Here is a 23,367-nt window from a genome sequence, read left to right as displayed (position 1 = left end):
CATCTCATGTAAGATCCCTTCTGAGTTTTATTTTTCTTTCCACCTCACTAAAACCTTATTCCTCTTTATTTTATTTCTACTTTATTATTGTAGTATATATCTTCAATTTCTTCTCCCAACCCTAGTTACTCTCTTAACTACCTCATACCAATTCTCCTTTCATTCTGCCACTGTTTCTCATTTCCTTTTCCATTCAGTCTTTCTGGTCTCCATGCTTTGATGTTTAAGTGATTTTCACTTACATATCTGAGCAAAAAGTCATCAAATAGAAATTAATTGGTAATAAGATACAGAGTGATATGCATTCGTGTATTATGGGAAGGCTACGTGGTGAATTAAGTATGGTCATTTGGGGAAAACTGCATCTAAAATTACATGTATTAATTATAAATGTTATAGTTATCAACAATCATACTGAGTTTATTATATCTCAGATTTAAATATATTCTTACCAAGAAAATATCTTGATCATGTAGTAATTTAATAAGCATTCATATTTATTGATTCATATTCACATATATATATAAACATTTATGAAAAAAAGATCTACTTAAATGAACCTGTGTTTCTGTTAAAAACGCTGTCAGTTAATACCCTTTTGTGTGTACCTCATTTCTGCATGTATACATCTATCAGTCCTGCAAATTATTAATATCTACTACATGCTTGAAGATCAAGGAGAACTGGTAAAGGTTTATTAGCAAGTCTGATTTTAGATTTTAGGTCAAGTGCTGGTTTTGTATTTTTTAATCTATAATTCAGGAAAAATTACTAGAAAATAATTCACTAAAGTTAAAATTTAGAAGTCTTTAAATTAACTTCAGTTAATTAATGGATTTTGCTTTTAACTTATTAAAAGTTAATCTTTTTGAACTTCTCTTAGCCAGTGAAAAGCTAAGATGTGGTGAGGGATATGAAACGTTTAGAAACATCCACATGTATTAATTGTTGTTTTCAAATATGAAGTTTGCATTATTTACTCGAGTTCTACAGAGGGGGAAAAGCTAAAGGCATCTTCCTTCCCACAACATTAGAATATTAGTATGTTTGTGCGTAGGGGGCTAGTCCAGGTACTCTCAGTGGTTTAACCTCCTCTATGGCACTTCCGTAAATGTATCATATAAATTAAAGCCGTCTCTTGCCGTTTGTTCCTGAACTTGCTTTCTTAACAGTAGGAATGCCTTTCAGTTTTTGCTGAGATCAATTTTTTGTTTTATTTCTTTGTCCTTTCTTTTTTCTTTTTTTTCCCTCCATTTGCCACTTCACTGGCTTTAGCATGTATGGAGAATGTTAGCACGTGTCAAAACTGTGTATGTGCATGCACGTGTGCACATGTATGCTTTTTACAGAACTTCAGAATACATTAGTCAAGAAAATCTAACAAACAGAGACTAAACAATATAACAGAAAAGGTGCATTTAAAATTAAGATGATGCAATCAACTGGTTTAGGCAGTACAAATTTAGGACTGGGCAAAACAAGAAAAGGAGCATCACTTTTACAATGTTTTGATGAAAAGCAATTAACATTTTGGCATACGGTGAATCTATAAAAATTTTATATATTTGACTAAAATGTTTATTTGAGAGAGTTAATATGGGTTTTGACACCACTTCAAATATTTCTTCCAACTTTATGAAGAGTTTTGTGTGAAAGTTGAAAACAAGAGTAATTCCTTGGATTGATTCAAAGTTCTTTTTTAAAAAAATGTTTATTTATTTATTTTGAGAGAGGAAAAGAGAGGGAGGAGGGGCAGAGAGAGAGGGAGAGAGAGAATCCCAAGCAGGCTCCGCACTGTCAGCACAGAGCCTGATGCAGGACTTGATCCCATGAACCTGAGCCAAAATCAAGAGTTGGTTGCTCAACCTACTGAACCACCCAGGTGCCCCCAAAATGTCTTCTATAGCAAAATTCTACCATTGTTATTTTTAATCCTGTTCAGATTGATACCTTACCTACTACTAGGCTTTGCTCATAAACTACCCACCACACATCACCCACTTAAGTATAGTAAATCTTAACACTAAACCCAACACGAGTATGGAGTTTTGTACCATATCTTGTAGGAAGATATATAGTAGTCCCTTATTATCTCTGGTTTCAGTTACCTGATGTCAACATGGTCTGAAAGCAGATGATTCCCCTTCTTGCATAATGTCAAAAGGTTTGTAGCAGCCTAATGCTGCATCACAGGGCCTCTGTCATTTGCCTCACTTCATTTCAGCACATAAGCATTTTGTCATCTCCCATCATCACGGGAGATGGAGGGGAGTGTAGTACAATAAAATAGTTTGAGAGAGAGACCACATTTACATAACTTTTATTATAGTATGTTGTTATAGTTGTTATATTTTATTATTAATTGTTATTGTTACTCTCTTACTGTACCTAACTTGTAAATTAAACTTTATTTTAGATATGTATGTATAAGAAAAACCAGTATATAGTTTGGTACTGCCTGTGGTTTCAGGCATCGACTGGAGGTCTTAGAGCATATCTTCCCAACAGATAAGGAGGGACCACTGTACTACTCTTTCTCACTCAAACAGGGAGAACTTACGACTTAATATTCGTTTTTGAGGTCAAAGAAGCCCTGTGTTTGGGAACGTGGAAAGCTAGTTTTCAGAAAAGTCAGATTACATGTTAACAAAAAAAGAAATGAAATTTGTAAGTTGACCACCTTGGGGCACGCGGGTGGTTCAGTAAATTGAGCCTCTGATACTTGAGTTAGGCTCAGATCATATCCCAGGGTTGTGGGATCCAGCCGTGTCTCAAGCTCCGCGCTGAGCGTGGAGCCTGCTCAAGATTCTCTCTCTCTCTCTCTCTCTCTCTCTGCTCCTCTCCTTCTTGCTCTTTCTCTAAAATAAAAACAAACAAAAAAGAAAAACACAAAGAAAGTTGACTACCTCAAAGTGTAAGTAAAGCTGAGAGTTTTTTATGTAGTTAGCCATCCACATGTCTTCATTTTTCATCAATTTTTAAAGTGTTTTACAAAAACATTTTCTTTTGCATTTGCAGTTCCTCTTGGACTTGCAGTTCCTATAGGACTTTTGGAGGCTAAACTTGCCCTAAGGGAAATAGCCAAGTTACAAATTCTAGTCAGTAAAGACTCGAAATTATGCTCCTAATACACAGGCAAGTTAGGATCCACTTCTAATTATTTATCTTTATTTTGTGCTAATGCTTCTAAAATAAAATACTCTTCTGTAATTACACAATTTACTTTGAATATTTTCAGAGTGTTATTTGTTAGTGTTTCCTGGTGTTTGAAAAATAATTTGCTTTTAATATCACCTAATCCATCTCTGGATGCTCTACTTTCTTGCTTTCCTGATTAAAAACAAAACAGAATGAAGCAAAACTTTGTCCATTGACAAATATCTAGAAGATTTCAAAAAAGAAAGTAAAGCTAACCTATAATCGCATACAAGAGGGAAACCACTGATAGCACATATATGGTGACCATACTATGGTCTAGCTTATTGCAAAACATAAAAATCTACCATAACATGTTTTTGTATCCTTTTTGTTTAGCTTCCTAAAAATATAGTTTTAATGGCCTACTAGAATTTCAAACAAAGATCTCTTGTAGTGTATTCAAATCAACACATTTATATGAACCTTTAGGGTTTTATTTTTACATGTTCTCTATTTCTCATTACCTCAGGATAAATTCTAAGATTTGTCAATATGAACCTATTGGGCCAAAAGTATTTATATTAAAAAGTGTGATACATTAGGCCAGTGGTCCTTGAAAAATATGCAATGTGTGTACTTTTATCAGTGTTGTATCAGTGCTTTTTTTTTTTTTTTTTTTTTTTTTTTTTTAGCTTTGCCAATGTGATGGACAGAATGTGATATTTTATACTTGGTTTGATCTTTGATTTCTTTTTTACTAGTGAGGTTGCAGTTTTTTCTATGTTTATTATTATATATTTATGTTCTTCCTTTTCATATTCTTTTGCCATTTAATATTGGACTCTTCATTGTTTATAAATTAAGGGCAATAATCTTTTATCTTTGATATACGCATTTTTTGTTTTGTCCCTAATCTTTCAATATTAGTTCTCCTAAAAATGTTTTTAATTTCTATGCAGATAATTCTATCAATCAATTTTATAGTTTCTGGCACTAATGTCATGCTTATAAAGTTCTTTATTATCCCAAGTATAGTTTTCTTTTAGTCTTTTTCAATTTTTAAGCATGTAATTATTTAATCTACTTCCTTAAATGCATAAAATGGGAATCTATTTCAACTTGCCAAATAAGTGAAATGTTTTGATACCATGTTTTGAATAATGTAGCCTTACAATGCAATTAAATGCAGGATTTTAGGACTTTTGTATATAATCATGCATATGTAGGGAGGAATCTATGAAAATAAAGTTTTAGTCTCAAGATGGTTTATTTTTGATGACCATGTAGATGCATAGATTAAATCAAATGGTTAGAAATGTACACCTTGGGGCACCTGGGTGGCTCAGTCAGTTAAGCCACTGGGTGACTCAGTTAAGAGTCTGAGAGTCTGAGTCAGGCTCTGTGCTTTTTCTCTTCCTCTCTCTCTGCCTCTCCCCCCAGCTTTCCCTCTCTCTCTCTCTCTCTCAAAAAATAAATACACATAAAAAATATTTAAAAAAAATAAAAAAGAGGAAATGTATTATTATGGATATGCGAATTACATTCTTAAATACATGTGTCTAGATTTCAAAACCAAGTTCAAAAATGTACATATTTGGGCATAGAATACCCTAGTTGATGGTTTCAAGCTCTACATATTGCCATTAGTTTAATAATTTATGGAGTGTTGTGTTTCCAACCACATCATTTTGAAGTGCTAAGACAGATCCATAGTATTTAGTTAGGTAGAGGTAGGATAATGCAAAGACTGCAAAAACTCAGTGGCCTTCCTCTTCATCATCATTATCAAATTGACACCGTACAAAACACTGTGACACGTCATCGCTTCAGCCTCTCAAGTACTTGAATAGCTATAAAGACAATGTAGATTCAGATGGCCATAGGTCAACAGTGAGCATCTCTTCCTTCCTTCACCCACTCATTCATTTTTTGTTTTCATTTAATAGATACTTACTGAGTCCTTACTTTGTGCCAGTCACTGCTCTTATATGTTGGGGATATAGCAGTGAACAAAACATATTCAAAAATTCTTTCTCACATGAAGCCTAGGAGACAAACCACAGTTGCTAATAAGTGAAGAAATATATAGTATTTCTAAACAATACTCAGGCTAAACATACTTTGGGGTGAAAGAACAGAACTATTAACTGGATCCAATGCCATGATGTATGGGGGTTAGGGAAGGTTGAGGCATGGAGTCCTCTTCCTGAAGAGTGTTCTAGGAAGCAGCAACAGCAAGTGCAAAGGTATGGGGGCAGGAACATTCAATTATTTTTCAAGACGGTAAATGTATTTCAAAATAATAAATACATTCAGAGTTGTAGAATACAAATGCAGCCTTGAAAGTGAATTTCAAAAATTCTTCTGCATATGGCTATTTACTTCTGATGTAAATTTCCTCAGAGCTGAAACATTTCTGTGATTAGAATGGCAATTCAGAGTGGACTTTGGCTCAGTCAGACCTGATACTTTTCAGCTCTGCTACCTTAGCAGTCTATGGTCTATTCAAGTTACGTATCCTCTCTCCATCATTCCATTCATCTGTAAAGTGGGCATAATGACAATATTTTTCTGATAGAGTTATTGTGAGGGTTAAATCGTACAATGTGTATCAAAGTATTTAGCGTAATGACAATCGCAGACTAAATGCAGTTATTATTAGATCTGATGACTTTTAATCTCTATCTTGACAATAGCAGCTAACATAATTTTCACTCAAGCCTCATCATGAGAATCTACAAAATGGTGAGCCATGATATTTCACATACTATCGCATACTATTACAATATGATCTACAGTTACCAAGTTCACCCACCCCTTTTGGTTGTATTAGTCAGAATTCACATAATTAACTTCCCTCTGTACCGGAAAGCCAGGGAGAGTAACAGAGGAAACAAGCAAAAGGTCTTACAACATAGCCAGGACTGTAAAGCACATAAGAAACACACTAAATCTATACAATTATGGTCTAGAAATTCTGTGCAAATGGAGCATCCATTGAGGCCTTAATCTACCCATCGTTTCTCAAGCATTACTTACTTTTCTGTCTTAGGGTCTTTGATCATGGTATTTGAAAACCTTCAAGGCTGCCTTTTCACTTGCCTCCGTCAGTCAAAATCCACACTCATGTTTCAAGATGACTACAGATGCTGATTCCTCCTTTGTAGTACTTGAAAAATATTCTTTTAAAAAATCACTTGAGACTTAGTATCATAAGTAACTGTATATTCTACCAATTAGAAACTTTTTTCAAGAAGAGGCTGTATTTTGTTGTTCTTGTCTCTGTCATGGTATCCAGGACATGGTATCTAGGACTGGTCTTTATACCCAGTGTTTACCCAACACATTTCTGTGGGCTCTAATAATTTTAGAAGGAAAGAACGAATTAGAATATGTCATCAGATGTAGACTCATGGACTTTGAGAATCATTTTTTCTGACCATGAGACCAAGGCAGAGTTCTAGATATCAGAAAGTCCTCTAATACATAAAGAAATTGACAGAAATACATAATTCTATAATTTGTTTAAAAAAATAAAATGCAATAGCTGTTATCTTTTTAGATTTCTCTGTAAAATAATGCTGGCCACAATACTTAACCATGAACCAGTTTTTCCATATGAACCAGTGAATAAGAACATCTATATTTTTATTCTAGTAACACTATTTTTTAACACATCTCTACCTCAGTTCCCATATTTATAAAATGGAAATATTTCTGTCTCCTGAAATTATTGAATTAAATGCAGTGCTCACAAGAATTCCTGCTACATATAAATATGTCACCTCTAAATAACAGCTATTATACTTTAGTCAATTTAAGTAACACAGGGCAATACTTTTTAGTATTTTAGATTACAATTTGGGTACAGATAAATAAATACAGAAACAGGAATTAACATGATGATTGGGATTTTAATAGCCTCCTCTGCACAGTATTCTAAGAGAAAAAAAATCCCGTGATAAAACAATGTCTATTCAAGCTTGAAAGGACAATTGTCAATGTCTTCTTCAACTCAGCGCAGGCAGTTTATATCATAATTTCTTATAATATTGAGCATTAGTATTAAAAGGCCATTCATTAAAGAAAACACTTTCATAAAGTATTAAATAGAATTCAATTAATGTAAATCATATTAATAGCAATGTTTGGTGCTTATGTAACATCTATGTCAGATAATGAATTAAGCATGTTATTAAATCTCTGCAGGCTGGAAACAGCATACCTTTGTCTGTCTTAATATAATCCTTTTATTAGTTCATAGGCCTAGAATGCTCCTGGGAGTATCAAAAAGTTGTCAGGAGGTCTCTGAATCCTGGGGGTGGTATCCAAATCTCTGTGCTTCATGACTACATTTCTTGAAAGCTCCCCGTGCATTACACAGTGGAGGGGAATGTTGAATGTATCTTTTTTCTAACAGGTTTCTCAAATAAATTAGTTATATACGTTTTCTTCAGCTGTAGCAAACAAATGACATGTCAGTGGAAGGTGAAAACGTATTTTGGGTTGAGTCGGCCATCTTACCTCTGCATTCACAAGCAGGAAGACAAGATTTTCTTAGTTCTGATTTCATAGATTCTGTTTTTAACCTTCATTTGAAGCTACATCTCTAAGCACCAATAGTTTAATATAAATATAACTATTGCGTCTCCTTTTATGATCTATCAGTGAAGATGCTTATACCAAATAGTTTTTTTTTGTATGTGTGAAGATGTACTTTATCAGAAATTTATGATTCTGATTGCCTTAGAACAGCAAGACTGATGTACCTTTACTATAGTTTTTTTTTTATCCTTATTGTTGTCGGTTAGTGATAATTTGTTTACAAATATTTTCATCTTGTATATTAAAAACATGATTGGCTGGGTCAGTCTTTAGAGCATGCAACTCTTGATCTTAGGGTCATGAGTTTGAACCCCACATTGGGCCCACTGTTTACTTAAAAAAATATAGTAGCTACCATGATTAAGATTGAGATAAAAATTATAGAAAAATGATAAAACTCAGTTGAGTCATTAATGAGTTTCCTTGTCATGGATACAAACCCCTGTCAGAGTAGAAGAGTGAAAGGGAGATGGGTTAATTACTGGTTAGAGTCAGATTTCATCTACACAATTGATTATGTAACACCAACTTGTTTTTGAATTGCCCTAAAATAAAACATTTACAGCAAAGATACATTTAAAGTAGATGAAGGAGGGGTGCCTGGGTGGTGCAGTCGGTTAAGCATCCGACTTCAGCCAGGTCACGATCTCGCGGTCCGTGAGTTCGAGCCCCGCGTCAGGCTCTGGGCTGAGGGCTCAGAGCCTGGAGCCTGTTTCCGATTCTGTGTCTCCCTCTCTCTGCCCCTCCCCCGTTCATGCTCTGTCTCTCTCTGTCCCAAAAATAAATAAACATTGAAAAAAAAAATTATAAAGTAGATGAAGGAATCATAATGTCCCGAAAAATTTGACCAAAAATCAGTACCTACTGGTATGTCTAGCATATTTCCCAAGGTCAGAAGTATGGAGACAATATGGAGAGATGAGTTATGACCTATGAAGCTATTTGAAAAAGATTATGTGCTAGACTATGTGATACTTGCCATTTTAAGGAAGAACAGAGGAGCATGAATTTGAGTAATTCAGGATTTCATTACAGAAGTGTGTGTTTGTGTGTGTGCAAAGGAGGGGTGTGCTTCTGTGGATGTTTCCATACTCCATCCCCTCTCCTCTACTTAAGCTGACTAACTCCTGTTTGCTGATATCTCTTCTTTCTGGAGGTACCCCCACTATGATGTTCCTACAACATTCACTTGGAACTTTTACTGCAGTATTTAACATGATTTATTGCATTTCTTTATACATCCATCTATTTCCTAAAATAGACTCAGCTACTTGAACTCGGGTACAGTAGCTCACTGGTATTTCCAAAGCACAACATAAGGTCATGAACATTAACATTTAATGTTTGTTGACTAAATGAACAAACAGATACGCTACCGAAGCAGACTGCATGGTGCTCAGGGCTTGGCCTCTGGACCAGATTGTCTTGGTTCACAACTTGGCTCTATAACTTTTTAAGACTTATTTTTTTAGAGAAGTTATGGTTCACAACAAAATTGAGCAGATTTCCACATAGCCTCTGCCTTCACACATTCACAGCCTCCTCCATTGCCAACATCTCCACCAGAGAGGCACGTGCATCACAGTTAACCGACACTGACACATCATTATAATTCAAATCTGTAGTTTGCATCAGGGTCAATTCTTGGTATTGTATCATGTATAGTATTTTCACTGCCCTAAGAAACCTCTATGCTTTGCCTATTTATCCTCCTTCCTTTTCCAAGCCCACTCTATTACTTTTTATGTGCGGGATATTGAGTATGGCATTTTACTTCCCTGTGTCTCAATTTTCTCATCAGTAAAATAAGGATAATAATAATACGTATCTTAAAAGTTTGTTACGAATATTAAAAGTTAGATCACATAGTGAACTTAGCCCAGTGCCTACTGGTTTGATAATATAATACAGCTGTGATTATTTTATTATTTTATGCACTATCCCCAAATAAAATAAAAACATTTGGGAAGAGGGCACTCAGAGAGTTGGAAATGCCACCTCCTACAGAGAAGAGTTGTGTATTATTTTGAGATTGGAGCAGTGGCTGTATTTTGGGAACAAATTCAAGATGATCTATAAACACAGCCAACTAGAGCCACTGCACATTTATGAACAGGTCATGGTATGTGCCAGTGAAATAGAAGACTGAATACATTGCTAATGATTCAAACAAAATATAGCCAACAGTAATTGCAAAGAAGATCTAGTCATCTGAATTTCAAATTGAAAAATTTTAAGAAATAAAACTTCTTCTTTGTGACCATGGAGCCCATAGTTTGTGTAAAAGATTAGTTTAGATAGTGCATATTTTAGCTGGAATATCCTTTAATATTAAATTTAAATTTCGTAGAATACGGTTTTGAGGTATGACAGGAACTGTGAGAAAGAAGCCAATAAAGTATTAAATCTTCTCAAAAACCTTAAGAAAGCCATTTACTATTGTTTCTAATTATTTCAGGATTTGTCGTTTAAGGGATTTAGTCTTTGCTGAAAATTGTAAAAACGATATTTTGTGCTAGACTCATCTGTGGCTTGGAAGGCATAATTGTGAGAAGAGGAGAAAATTATAAGGTGGTTAAAAGTTTAAAAATATTTAGCTGTCTAGACAAACATGTTGCTAAATGACATTTATGAACAATGTCCTCACTAGGAGAAATATCATATATGTGGATGTACAATATATGCTATGGAAAGGCAAAAGTAAATAGTATTAAACATTTATTATTTAAAAATGTTTATTTATTTATTTATTTATTTATTTATTTATTTATTTAGAGAACATAAGTGGGGGAGGGGCAAGGAGAGAGGGGGAGAGAGAGAATCTTAAGCAGACTCTACACTGTTAGCACAGAGCCTCACGTGGGGCTTGTCCTCACAAAGCATGAGACCATGACCTGAACCAAAATCAAGAGTCTGACGCTTAACAACTGAGCCTACCAGGTACCCCTAAACATTTATATTTTTAAATTGAAACTCTAAGTTACAGGGATGCCTGCCTGGGTGGCTCAGTTGGTTAAGCAGTTGACTCTTGATTTTGGCTCAGTTCATGATCTCACAGTTCATGAGATCGAGTCCAGCATGGGGCTCTACACTGACAGCTTGGAGCTTGCTTAAGATTCTGTTTCTGCCTCTCTTCTGTCCCTCCCCTGGTGATTCTCACTCTCTCTCTCTCTCCAAATAAATAAACATTAAAAGATTTTAAGTTACATTAACCTACTTTTTAATCCACAAAATATCAATAAAATATGAATATATTAGATATACTTTATCAGGTGTCATTAACATTGATGTAAGTAAATAATTCATGTAATATTAAGACCCCTTCTTTGATAAAAGTTAATCTTAAAAAATATATTCCCTAAATTAAGCAATCTAAACTAAGATTATTATATTTAATTCTGAAATTAATATAACTAAATATATTCCATGAATTTTAAAGAATACTTAAAAACTTTTTTTTTTAATGTTTATTTATTTTTGAGAGAGAGAGAGTGCAAGCTAGGGAGAAGCAGAGAGAGGGAGACAGAGGATCCGAAGCAGGCTCTGCACAGTCAACACAGAACCCAGAGCAGGACTCGAACTCACTAATTGTGAGATCCTGACCTGAGCTGAAGTCAGTCGCTTAACTGGGTGAGCCATCCAGGTGACCAAGAATCTTTTTAATGTGGCTCTTATGTATAGATTGTAAAAAGGGGGAGAGGGACTTAGGAACTTGAACTAGATTATCCCAGGTGTAATCTGTCCAACAGGGACTGTTTTTAGTATTTTGGGCTGTCATTAGTTCTTAACTCTTAATATACAAATGCTCAGGAGTAGCTTAGTCCTATTCCTATATAACTGTTTCAGGGATAGTTTCCTATTCAGTATTTGAAAGTTCTATCTCAACTGGAGACTCAGATATTTTGTCCATGACCTGTGAAACAGGTTTTGTGTTGAATACATTTTCGGTACGATTTCAGGTCTAGATAGTGTGGGTTTTGAAATCAGAGGCACCAGAGTAGCTAATTCCAACTCCTAGTTATTTTTTGTTAGTGATGATTTCAATTTATTAATGTTAACCTTGTGTTTTGAGTAATTATCAAGTCTTACATCAAGTGTATTCAATATGAGAATTGCCATGTTTCTTGTCCCTAGGAAATAACTCACTTGTGACAACTGTCATGTGACCTATGACACAGACTGGCTTGGCAATGTTGAGACACGAGGCATTTTCATAATTTAAATACAAGCAGACTGTTAGGAAGAACATAGTCCATTAGATCACAAGTCTCAAAAGAAACTCACTGGAAATAACAGATTTCATGGTAAACTAAGTTTCATGAATGCCTATTTTACCACACTGGTAGAGATTTGTAATACATATTAGCATAGTAAAAGGTTTGAGAAGCTGTCCCACAAAACAAAAATATTAAAAACTTGGAGGATTTGTGAAGTTCTTCCTATATTTGTCCCACAAAACAAAAATATTAAAAACTTTGAGGATGTGTGAAGTTCTTCCTATATTGAAACTGTATATGTCAATAGGATTAACTGGGCATTTCCCCAATTAATTTGAGTCAGATCCTTTTTCAAAAAAAAAGTTTAATGTTTATTTATTTTTGAGAGAGAGAGAGAGAGAGAGAGAGTGAGAATGTGAGCAGGGGAGGGGCAGAGAGAGAGGGAACACAGAATCTATAGCAGGCTTCCCGCTCTGAGCTGTCAGCACAGAGCCCGACGCGGGGCTTAAATTCATGAGCCGTGAGATCATGACCTGACCGTAGTTGGATGCTTAACCAACTGAGGACCCTGGCACCCCAAGCACAGATCTTTTTTTAAAAAAATTATTCTCCAGGGTTTCCTGGGTGGCTCAGTCCGTTAAGCATCCAACTTCAGCTCAGATTATGATCTCACCGTTTATGAGTTTGAGCCCCAAGTTGGACTCTGCGCTGACAGCTCGAAATCTGCCTCAAATTCTGTACCTCCCTCTCTCTTTCTGCCCCTTTCCCGCTCACGTGCTCTCTCTCAAAAGTACAGAGACACTAAAAAAACTTATTTTTAATTCTTTTTAAAAGGAAGTGTTATTTTGTGTTTGTATATATATTTGTTCAGTTACATACAGAATTTCCTGTTGTCCTAGTCTTGCTCAGGTTGCCATAACAAAGTGCCACAGACCGGGTGACGTGAACAACAGAAAATCATTTTCTCATAGTAGTGGAGGCTGGAAGTCTAAGAGGAGAGTACCAGCCTAGTCAGTTTTTGGTGATGGCTCTCTTCCGTTGTAAATGGACTTCTCACTGTGTCCTCACACAGCTGAGAGAGCGAACAAGCTTTCTGGTGTCTCTAATTGTAAGGGCACTGATCTCCTCATGAGGTCCTCACTGATATGTCTTCATCTAAGCCTAATTACCTCTCAGAGGCCCTGTCTTTAAATACCATCACGTTGGGGTTGGGGCCTCAACATATGAATCTGGGGTGGGGGGGAAACAATTCAGTCTATAACTCCTGCCCTATAAAGAGTTGAGGGACTTTTGGGAGCTTTGTGCTCATAAGCAGTAATCTGAGGGTGCGCTCCAAGTGTCAGCTGGTGATATTTTAAGCGCTTGCCCCACGGAAGTCAGTGTTTTGGTGACTGTGGAAAGTCATCTCTTTTATGTGTCAGTTTGCAATCTATTCGTACTGAGAAATACACATGGCTGGGACACACAGCTATACAGAGAACACAGAAAGTCCACACAAATGAGACATAGGAGATTGAGAAAGTGCTCACATTTGTCATCATTGCAAAAAAAAAAAAAAAAAAAAAAAGTAATGTATTCCTCAAAGTTTTAATATCAAAAGAAAAAAAAAAAACTCCTCGCAAAGGGGAAATATGGTAATCATACTCTTTCTGGATTATTTATATTCTTGTCTTTCAGAAAGTTGAAAAATTCAACTAGCAAGTTAACAAGATCTTTCTAAGGGAAAATGTACCCACTTACAAACTGAAGATTATAAGTCAGCTACTTCTTTTAGTGAAATATATACATGCATTAATCTTAAGAGGTCCTTTGTATTTTTTTACGTCTATCTATTATGTCGATTTTTTATGTAGATCTATTTTATGAGGTTGATTTAATCTGGAAGATATCAATGATTATTTGTACTCTTCGTATTTTAGATTAATTTTATAGTTCTCAGAAGGGTAATATTTTACATCTAATTACTTTTTATTAGGTATTTTAAAACTGAAGTATAGAATAAAGATTAAAAGGATAAATTCGATCTAGTTCCTACAATATATAGAAGTTAATCTAAGGCACTGATCATGTTTAGCCAGGATCAGCGTTTGTCCACAATGAATTATCTAAAAAAATATGGTCAGTCATTAAAGTGTTAAACAGTTTGGGGCACCTGGGTGTCTCAGTCAGTTAAGCACACGACTTTGGCTCAGGTCATGGATCTCTCAGTTCATGAGTTCAAGCCCCACATCGGGCCCTGTGCTGACAGCTCAGAGCCTGGAACCTGCTTCAGATTCTGTGTCTTCCTTTCTTTGTGACCACCCTCCCCCCCCCATGCTCTGTCTCTCTCTCCCTCTCTGTCTCAAAAATACATAAACATTAAAAAATTCTTTAAAGTGTTAAACAAATTAATGTTAAGTTTGTTTTTATATTTTAAATTAAGATATGCTTTTGAGAGATAATCTGAAATATTCAGATATAGAAAAATATGTATTCCTCCATCCAATGATTACCCCTTCTAATATTTTAGTCTGTTTCCTTTCAGTCTTTTTTCTATGTGTATTCGTTGCCTGTTTTACTTAATTTTGCTATCTGCCTTGTGCTCTGTTATGTCCATATCTGCAGGTTTTATTTTGCTTTTTCACTTTACTTAGAACATAAGCATCTTCTCATTATCTCTTCATAAATATCCCTCTCCATGACTTCAAAATGTTCAAGTGGATACACAAATCATTAAGGAAATTGTACCTTTCCAAGTAGAAAGAAATAAGAATATGTCTGTGTGTGTGTGTGTGTGTGCATGCTTCTGTGTGTTAAATTTGACTATGTATTTGGTCATATTTCTCCTATATTTTGGCTTGGCTTTGTAGAAGTAGTTTACTAGAAAAAATTATGCAAAATAAAAACACAATTGGAGTTTTCCTGGGGCAAATAGACTGGAGGAGGCAAATGAACTCTTGTAGATTCATAGAGCAAGCTGCTTTCACCCCCTAAATGCTCCCTTGTAGCCCAAGACTAAAATCAGTGCTCACTTGCTTTCTTCTGCTCTATTATTTCACAGGTTATTTAGTTTTGTTTTCCTCCTTAGAGAAGGGAGTAAATCTTTATTCTTGCAACCCTGTGTCTAGCTTGCTGTTCAGTATCTCCCTTCTCTCAGATATGGGTGAATGAATTGAATGTTTAAATGGAACCCTTCTTTAAGCAGGTAGGATTTGGAAACAAAATTTCTGCTACATAGCTACTTTCGCATTTCCTAAATCATAACTGTCACAATCTCTTTCTGGATTTTACATGTTTCTCTGCTCTAACTCTCAGGAAGAAAATTGAACTTAATTTCCCAAAAACTACTGAAAAGATTAGCAGAAGATGATGTCTTTGGAGAAGACTGGGGATTGAAAAAATCTGTGATGTACCCTCTAACATTTTAAATGTCACCACTCTTTGGATGCACCTAGCTTCTTATTAATTCAGATTACTTTTGTTTTGTTTTGTTTTGCTTTTGTTAAGTTGGATTTTGACTTCACCCTGAATAAGTACCATAAGGGACTAGGAAAAGTTGGTAAACATTATACAGTTGTGGGAGGGAAATAGAAATTAGCACGAGACTGACTTAATGGTATAAACTAAGGAGAGACATCAACTCAGTCATCTGTCTGGAAAAGAAAGCTTTTTTATTCAGAACTGCAGGAAAGAGCGTGCCTGGGTGGATTCCTAAGTAAGTGAGATATTAAGTGTGGATTTGGACACCTCTAAGCCATCGCACTCCTCTTTTAATGCAGACTGTTGCAAATACTAAAGGCTACACTATGGCTCATATGTAAAGCTGGCAAAAACAATTACCAAAGTCATAAATTTGATTTCATTCAAGCTGTTAAGGGTAATAATTTATTTAAGTGAGGTCTTCTGCTTTGATTAGAACTAGGAAAGTTCAGCTGTTCTAATCCTCTGGGGGTAGAGCTGGGTTACTGTTATAGATAAGGAGGCTTAAAGGTGGCTACTACTGAGGCCATTGATCATTCCAAAAGGAAATGCTTTTGCTAATTATTTCACTTCCTCTTTTCAGTTAAGTTTTTATTTTTCTTTCCAAGAATAACTTATTTCTTACAAAGTAAACAGTTCCACTTAAAAAAAAAATCATGATTTAATCAGATGTTTTGAGCAGTTAATCCTAACTTGTGGCTTGATCAGGGCCACACCTTCTAAAAAATTGGTAGAGCCAGTCTTTAAAGATAGAGTTATCAAGACAATACCAGTGTGGCCAGAAGGCCACAGTACTACTACATGGGTTCTCTTGGAATTTCCCTAAAGCTCTGTTGAAAGTAATTTAAATATTCAAGTATTTTACAATTAGGTTATCTTCCCTAGAGACAAACCTTTGGCAGTTAGTGACTAAGACTGCAGTAAAGGTAAAATGCCAATCCCATCAATAAGGGGACTCAACAGAACTGTAGGTCTTAAAGGGATGGAAGAAAGTCTTGTCAATAAATCAACCTTCTAACTTCCCCTCTGCCAGGAAGTTGTGTATAACTCCAAGGATAGGTTCTAGTGGTCTTATCTTAGGCAAAAGGATAAGTGACTTGACTATCCTTCCAACTTTTTCCTTCCAGTCCCCTCCATTCTTTGGGTAAATATCTCAAAACTGTGTTTTCTTCTAATTGTAAACTAATCCTCAGTAGGGTGTTAGTTGATGGCTTTAGGGTGTTATCACCACCAGGGGTATTTGCATTTTAATGGGAGGCTTTAAAAGATCTTAAACCTTCAAGACTGAAAGCAGTAAATCTCTATTGGTGGAATTGGAGGCAGGGTGATAGATTGGGCAGGAGATATCTGGGGTGAAAGGAGCCCACTGGGTCTATTCTAATCACAGCATGAACTAAAGTGTTCCTACTTAGTAGCCTGACTTCTACTTCCAGAGTGAGGGCAGTGAGGACAGCTCCTGTGGCCTGAATAATAAAGTACTCTTAAACAGTTGCATTTTCTTTGAAAGCAAAACAAATTAAAGGGCTAAAACCTTGAATGTTAGTTTCTTTTTCCTTTCCACTTTCTCCATGGCATCTTGCTTGAAATCTTTCGATATCTCTGTGCTCTTTCTCTGGACTTCTGATGTATAGTTAGGTTATCCTTAGACTTAGATTCCAAATTATTTTGTGCCTTAGTTTTCATTTCTTGGAAACCTTGAGACCACTGGAATGGATGAAGTAGGATACTTGAGGAATTTTGGGGAAAGGACTTCCTAAATTGTGTTAAAATGTATTTAAATATACACAGTGGGGGGGGGGGGATGAAAGAAAATAAATATATATAGTAATCCAGGCACTAAGTTAAGTTCTAAGGACACAAAGATATTTTTTTAGTTTTTATTTTTTTTAATGTTTATTTATTTTTGAGAGAGAGAGAGAGAGAGAGAGTGAGAACACAAGCAGGGGATGAGCAGAGAGAGAAGGAGACACAAAATCCAAAGCAGGCTCCAGGCTCCAAGCTGTCAGTGCAGAGTCCAACATGGGGCTCAAACTCATGAACCGTGAGATCATGACCTGAGCCGAAGTCAGATGCTTAACTGACTCAGCCACCCAAGTGCCCCCACAAAGATATATTTTATACACTTCCCATCCCACTCCCACCCACCACCTCCCCCCCGCCGACACACACACTGCAGGGCACAGGGGCAGAGGCAGAGAGAGAGAGAATCTCAAGCGGGCTCCATGCTCAGCATGAAGCCTGACACAGGGCTCAATCTTACAATGTTGAGATCATGACCTGAGTCGAAATCAAGAATTGGATGCTTAAGCGACTTGTGTCACTCAGGTGCCTATGTATTTTATGCACTTTCTGCCATGTAGTCCAGACAGTGAAGCAAATGAGCAGATACTACGATCAGTGCAGAAAGAGCTATAATAGAATTTTCACCATAGGCTGTCATAGTGCATAGAAAGCACATACTGATTAGAAGAGGTTAGTAAGGGCGCCTGGGGCGAATCAGTTGTTTGAGCGTCCTATTCACATCATGATCTCATGGTTCATGAGTTTGAGGCCCTATTGGGCTCTGTGCTGAGAGTGTGGAGCCCGCTTCAGATTCTCTGTCACCCCCCCTCAAAAATAAATAAACATTAAAAATATTTAAAAAGTGATTAGTAAGAAGGATGATTAACATTTAGCCAAGTTTAGCCAGGTGAAATGGGGTTGAGGAGGAGTTGGTATAGAAAAGGCATCTATAATTCTAGTGTGATAGGAGACCAAAGCGACTGTGACAGTCTTCATTCAGGATGGCCGCAAATGTAAGAATAAAATGGTGAGATTGGAAAAGTAGGCAGGGACCTAGCATCGGAAGGCTTTGGTGCCATGATAAGGAGTGTGAATCTTATAGGGAACTACTAGTATCTGTAAGCAATGGAAAACGTGATCAAATTTGCATTTTATAAAAATCCTTCTGAGATCAGTATGGAGAGTTGTCTTGACTTTAGACTTTACAGTGGAACAAAGTTGGAGGTAGATCTTGGAAGCGTTCAGGAGGCTGTAATAGTAGATCAAATAAGAAATGAAGGATTGACCTGGAAGGTTAGAGTGAGGATGCAGAAAGGAGACTGCATCTTCACTGAGATGATATTTGAGTGTACAAGGGGAGGAAAAGACACAGCTGATCTTGGATTTTTGGCTTCATCAGTTAGGTGCCATTTTGCTGAACTAGGGAAAGAGAAATAGGTTTTAATGGGGAAGATGCTGAGTTCAGATTTGGACAAGCTGAGTCTTAGATTATTAAAGAACATCTAAGCAGAGATTTCCAGTAGACAGGCATTAATCTGCCTGAATCCCAGGAGGAAGACCTAAGCTGTAGATATATATTTAGCCATGGTTCCTTATCATCTCAGGGATGTCAATAGAAGGATTGCTCAGGAAGAATGGAGACTATCAGAGGGCTGTTGATTAACCCTAGGCAAATAATAAGAGTTAAAGAAACAGCTGAAGATGAAGAATAATAATGAAGAAGAAGTAGCCAAACAGATACTTAGAACCATACAAGGGAGAGTTTCCTTATAGAATAGCAGAACAAACTCACAATCTATCTCCTTGCTTTTGGTTCCAAGCCTTTCAGGATCTGGCCCCAGGCAGTAAATCTAGCATTTTCCATCTTTGCTCCTCATCTTACTTGAGCTGTTTTGGCTGACTAGAAACAATCCTGCACATTCATACGTTATGTGTCCATTTCTCTCTCATCTTCTCACTGGAGTACGTGTTTCTTCCATTCTTTTCCTCTCCATGCCTAACTCATCCTTTGGAATTCTCTAATGCTTCTACTGCCATGGAATCTTAACTCCTTTCCCTAAGCACAGAAGTATCATCATTCAGCCTAACCTCTAATTAGTATTCAGATTGCAACTTTCTTATGACACTTAGCACATTCTGGTGTGCACCATAGTTATTCATGCACCCGATTGTCCCCCTTAGCAAGAGTGTAAACTCCCACAGACTAAAGAACCCATTCCCCCAAATTAATCTCCGCTTGAAAACAGCAAGTGCTTAATAATTATTTGATCAATGATCACATATATTATTTACACTAAATAATAAAGGTAAAAGCTTTGAATCTTCTGATGAGAAAAAAGATCTCAGTGGAGGCTAACATGGAAATGCTAACTTATGAAGGATCTGTCTGGAGGTTCTGAGATGTTAGCACATATTGACCAGACGATGGAAAAGCATTTTTCATAAAAGCACATTCATGACACAGAGGCAGAAAGGAGAAACATAATGCTAAGTGTGTTTGTTTCAAGAATTGCTAATATTATATTCTTCATGTTATTCTCATGCAAAAATGGCAAATCCTTGTCTCCTTTTCACCTTCTGCTTTTATAATTTTAAAAGTTAATCTCATGCAATAAGCATGTAAAGGACAAGTACCACTAAAACACCAACACAAAGTATTTTTATTTATCCTGAAGGCAGGGATAAGATGCTATACTGGCAGTTTCTCAACAATGTCCTGCAAATAATTCTAAGCCTTTCCAATTTGTTTTAGCGTATTAAAAGTAAAGCAACCTAGTGGGGCTGTTCATTTAAATAGAATAGGGTTAAATGATAACTTGACTTATCTTTTAAATGACAAAAAATAAAGAAATTGCAAGACCTTTTCACACATTAGATATGTATTGTCATTTATCATCTAGATATCAGGCTAGCAGTGCGAAGTAATAAAACATATCATCGAAAAATGTGCTATAGGTCTGAATCACTCTTTCATTCCACCTCCCAGCTAACTGTAGTATTAAATCAAACAAGCAGAACATTTCCTTAGGCAGCCATTGCCTTTTAATTTCCTGAAGAACCTTAAAATATCATTCATTACAAGTACTACACATATTTGGTTTTTAAAAGTCTCATAAATCAATAGCAGGCTGACTGTAATAATTATTACAAGTTAGTGCATAATTTTCGTGCTGAAGGCTGCATGCAGAACTTTAGCATATGCAAACGAGGCAATTCAAACTGTGTATAGATATTAATATGAAGAAGCAGGTAACGAGGTGCAGGCTATGAATTATGCATCAAGAGTGGCTGATCTTCAATGAGGAAAATGAATTCAGCATGTAATCTAATTAGTGATGGAAGTCTATTACATCTAACTGCAAAAGCAACCGTCCTTGAAACAAATTTATTTACAGTCCATGTTACCACTTGAAACAACTTTGAAATGATGTGTAAGACAACAGCTTAATTGTAAAAATTTTTTGTTTATTTGTTTCAGTTCTAGACCTGGAAGGCCTCCTAAGAGGACTCAAAGTGTCACCTCCCCAGAGAACTCTCATATCATGCCACATTCTGTCCCTGGCCTCATGTCTCCTGGGATAATCCCACCAACAGGTAAGAATGCTGCTCATTTATGCCAAAAATGTTGAAAATCAGCCAATACCATAGTTTTTTATATATGCATATCTATGTTTACATAGGTGCTTATAACCATCAGTTGTGTTTTGTGCACACTAACATAATGTTACCAGTGAGAATTTATCGAGAAATTGCATTGTGGTTATCATCATTTATTTATTTAAAATAAAATGAAGGAAGCTAAGTTGAGCACGGTGCTAGGAGTTACTGTAATTAATCTGCTCACTAATATCAAACAACAAGTGATGATCTCTATTTTCCTGGTAAGTAATGGAAGCTAGGAGAGAATCAAGTGACTTTCCCAAGGTCAATTTGCTCAAAACTGTTAGTGGTTATTTGTATCTAGGTCTCTGGATTCTAAATTTATTTGTTTCATTCATAAGAACTCAGAAATAGATTGAAATGCATCCAAACAAGACAGTAACTATGTCAATAAAATATCTCCTATTTTTTCAAACTACAGTGTGAATACATTTCCATTAGAAACATCTGAAAGATGTTTATTACTAGAATTTTGAAAATGTGCAAGAAAAAGAATTGTCTTGACTGCATAAGTTCCATGCCATAAACAATCTCAATGATGCGCTAAATATAAAAATAACTCATTTGATTTCTACCACCTGGATGTGTTCATTGATTCTTTTATTTACTTACATATGTTTGCCCACTTTCCATGTTTCATCCAGATCCATGAGCAAATTATAAGTATAATGATGATGATTTCATTCATTTTTATTTTCTTTAAGTTTATTTATTTATTTTGAGAGAGAGAGAGAGAGAGAGAGAAAGTGAAAGTGCATGCATGAACGTGGGGAGGGGCATAGAGAGAGAATTCAAAGCAATCTCTGCCTTGTCAGTCAGCTCAGATGCAGGGCTCAATCACACAACCCGTGAGATCATGACCTGAGCCAAAACCAAGAGCCGGACACTTAGCTGACTGAGCCACGTAGGTGCCCTGATGATGATTTTATTTGTTATTAATTCTTACCATCAAAGGAGTTTATTGAGGAGATTTACGTATAAACACAGTTGCCATGTAACACAACTGATACAGGAAGCATAATCTGGCAAGATAAGGAAAGAGTCTTTATTTTTTTCTCTGAATTCCCATACCAGTGTTTTATTTTTATTTTGTAACATTTCTCTTTCTCTGTGCTATGATACCACCATGGATAATCTGATTTCATATTTCATATTTGATTGAAAGCTATTTAAAAGCATGACTGTTTTAATTCACTTTTATTTTTGTCACAATATCTGAATAATTCCTTCACCTTTGTGGACTTTTATCAAAAACATCTGTTGAGTTGAATGTAAAGCTATTTGTTCATTCTTTTTATATTTAACTCTTTTCCAGGAAGGTACCACAGTATATACTTAACAATAAATTATCTAAAGTGCCAGGGAGAGTTGTATTTTTATGCTAATTTTGCAGATGAAGAATTGAGACATAGAAAAATGAAATCAATAGCTGAAAATGACCCAATTACAGAAATAGTATCACCATTTCCATTTGTTTAATTAGTCATGTTTCTAGTAATTGAATCCTACTGGCTGAAATTCTAATTCCAAATTTGAGATTTAGAAAAGAAATAGGCACTTAAGTTTAGCTGTTTTTATTTAACTAGATAAATTTCCGGAATAAAAAAAATGGGCGATTTTTTTTTTTGTACCACATAGGCTAGATATAACTAAAATATTAACTGTTCATGTTTTATGGTTGAAAGACACAGGGGTGCTAGAAGAAAGACCTAAGAATTGTTGACTTAATTAACTTCTCAAAGAACTGTGTTAGGGAGAGTTAAAAAAATCATTTTAATAATCATTATTCTGTATTTGAAAAGTTTGTGTTGCAGTTATCTTACGGATGAAAGGCATTCTAGATTGTATTCATACTAAGGTAGGGAAGATTTGGTTCCAAATTGTCTGCCAATATTTAATCTTTTGCGGAGAAGACAATAAATAGTTCATTACCAAAGCATTGATGAAATAAGATGATTTTAGCAGAATCTAAGAATAGCAACACCTTACTTAGTTCACAACATTAAGTAACTTTGGGGTAAGTAAAATTTCTAAATAACTTATGATCATATACCAAAACTCAAAATCAACATATTAAGTTATTCTCGATAGACCCGTTTCTGAAATATATTACATACTTCTGTGGCTTGGTGGAACAGAGACACTTAAGATAATTTAAACTTGACTCATTATTATAGACATTCATTTTTTTAATATGAAATTTATTGTCAAATCGGTTTCCATACAACCCCCAGTGCTCATCCCAACAGGTGCCCTCCTCAATGCCCATCACCCACCGTCCCTCCCACCCCCATCAACCCTCAGATTGTTGTCAGTTTTTAAGAGTCTCTTATGGTTTGGCTCCCTCCCTCTCTAACTTTTTTTTTCTTTCCCTTCCCCCATGGTCTTCTGTTAAGTTTCTCAGGATCCACATAAGTAGACATTCATTTTTGAAGTAGGATCAATTTCTTATATTTCAGTTGCTGTGCTGTTCTTCTGAGACATCATTTTTGGCTTTTTCTTCCCT

General features: G+C 35.8%; 1 protein-coding gene across 2 annotated transcripts in view; it reads left to right on the top strand.

Moving 5' to 3' along the window:
* The window catches only part of DACH1 (dachshund family transcription factor 1), a 436,009-nt gene that overhangs the window by 167,180 nt on the left and 245,462 nt on the right, over nucleotides 1–23,367 (top strand). For both annotated transcript variants that reach the window (XM_045478718.1, XM_045478710.1), the window contains exon 2: nucleotides 20,680–20,795. In XM_045478718.1, coding sequence (XP_045334674.1) covers nucleotides 20,680–20,795 — 116 coding nt within the window. The remainder of the gene's footprint in view (nucleotides 1–20,679; nucleotides 20,796–23,367) is intronic.

Source organism: Leopardus geoffroyi, chromosome A1 (genome assembly GCF_018350155.1).
Source record: "Leopardus geoffroyi isolate Oge1 chromosome A1, O.geoffroyi_Oge1_pat1.0, whole genome shotgun sequence".
In the NCBI taxonomy this organism is placed as follows: domain Eukaryota; kingdom Metazoa; phylum Chordata; class Mammalia; order Carnivora; family Felidae; genus Leopardus; species Leopardus geoffroyi.
Note: the sequence above shows the minus strand (reverse complement) of the source record. Positions and strands in the feature narration are given on the sequence as shown.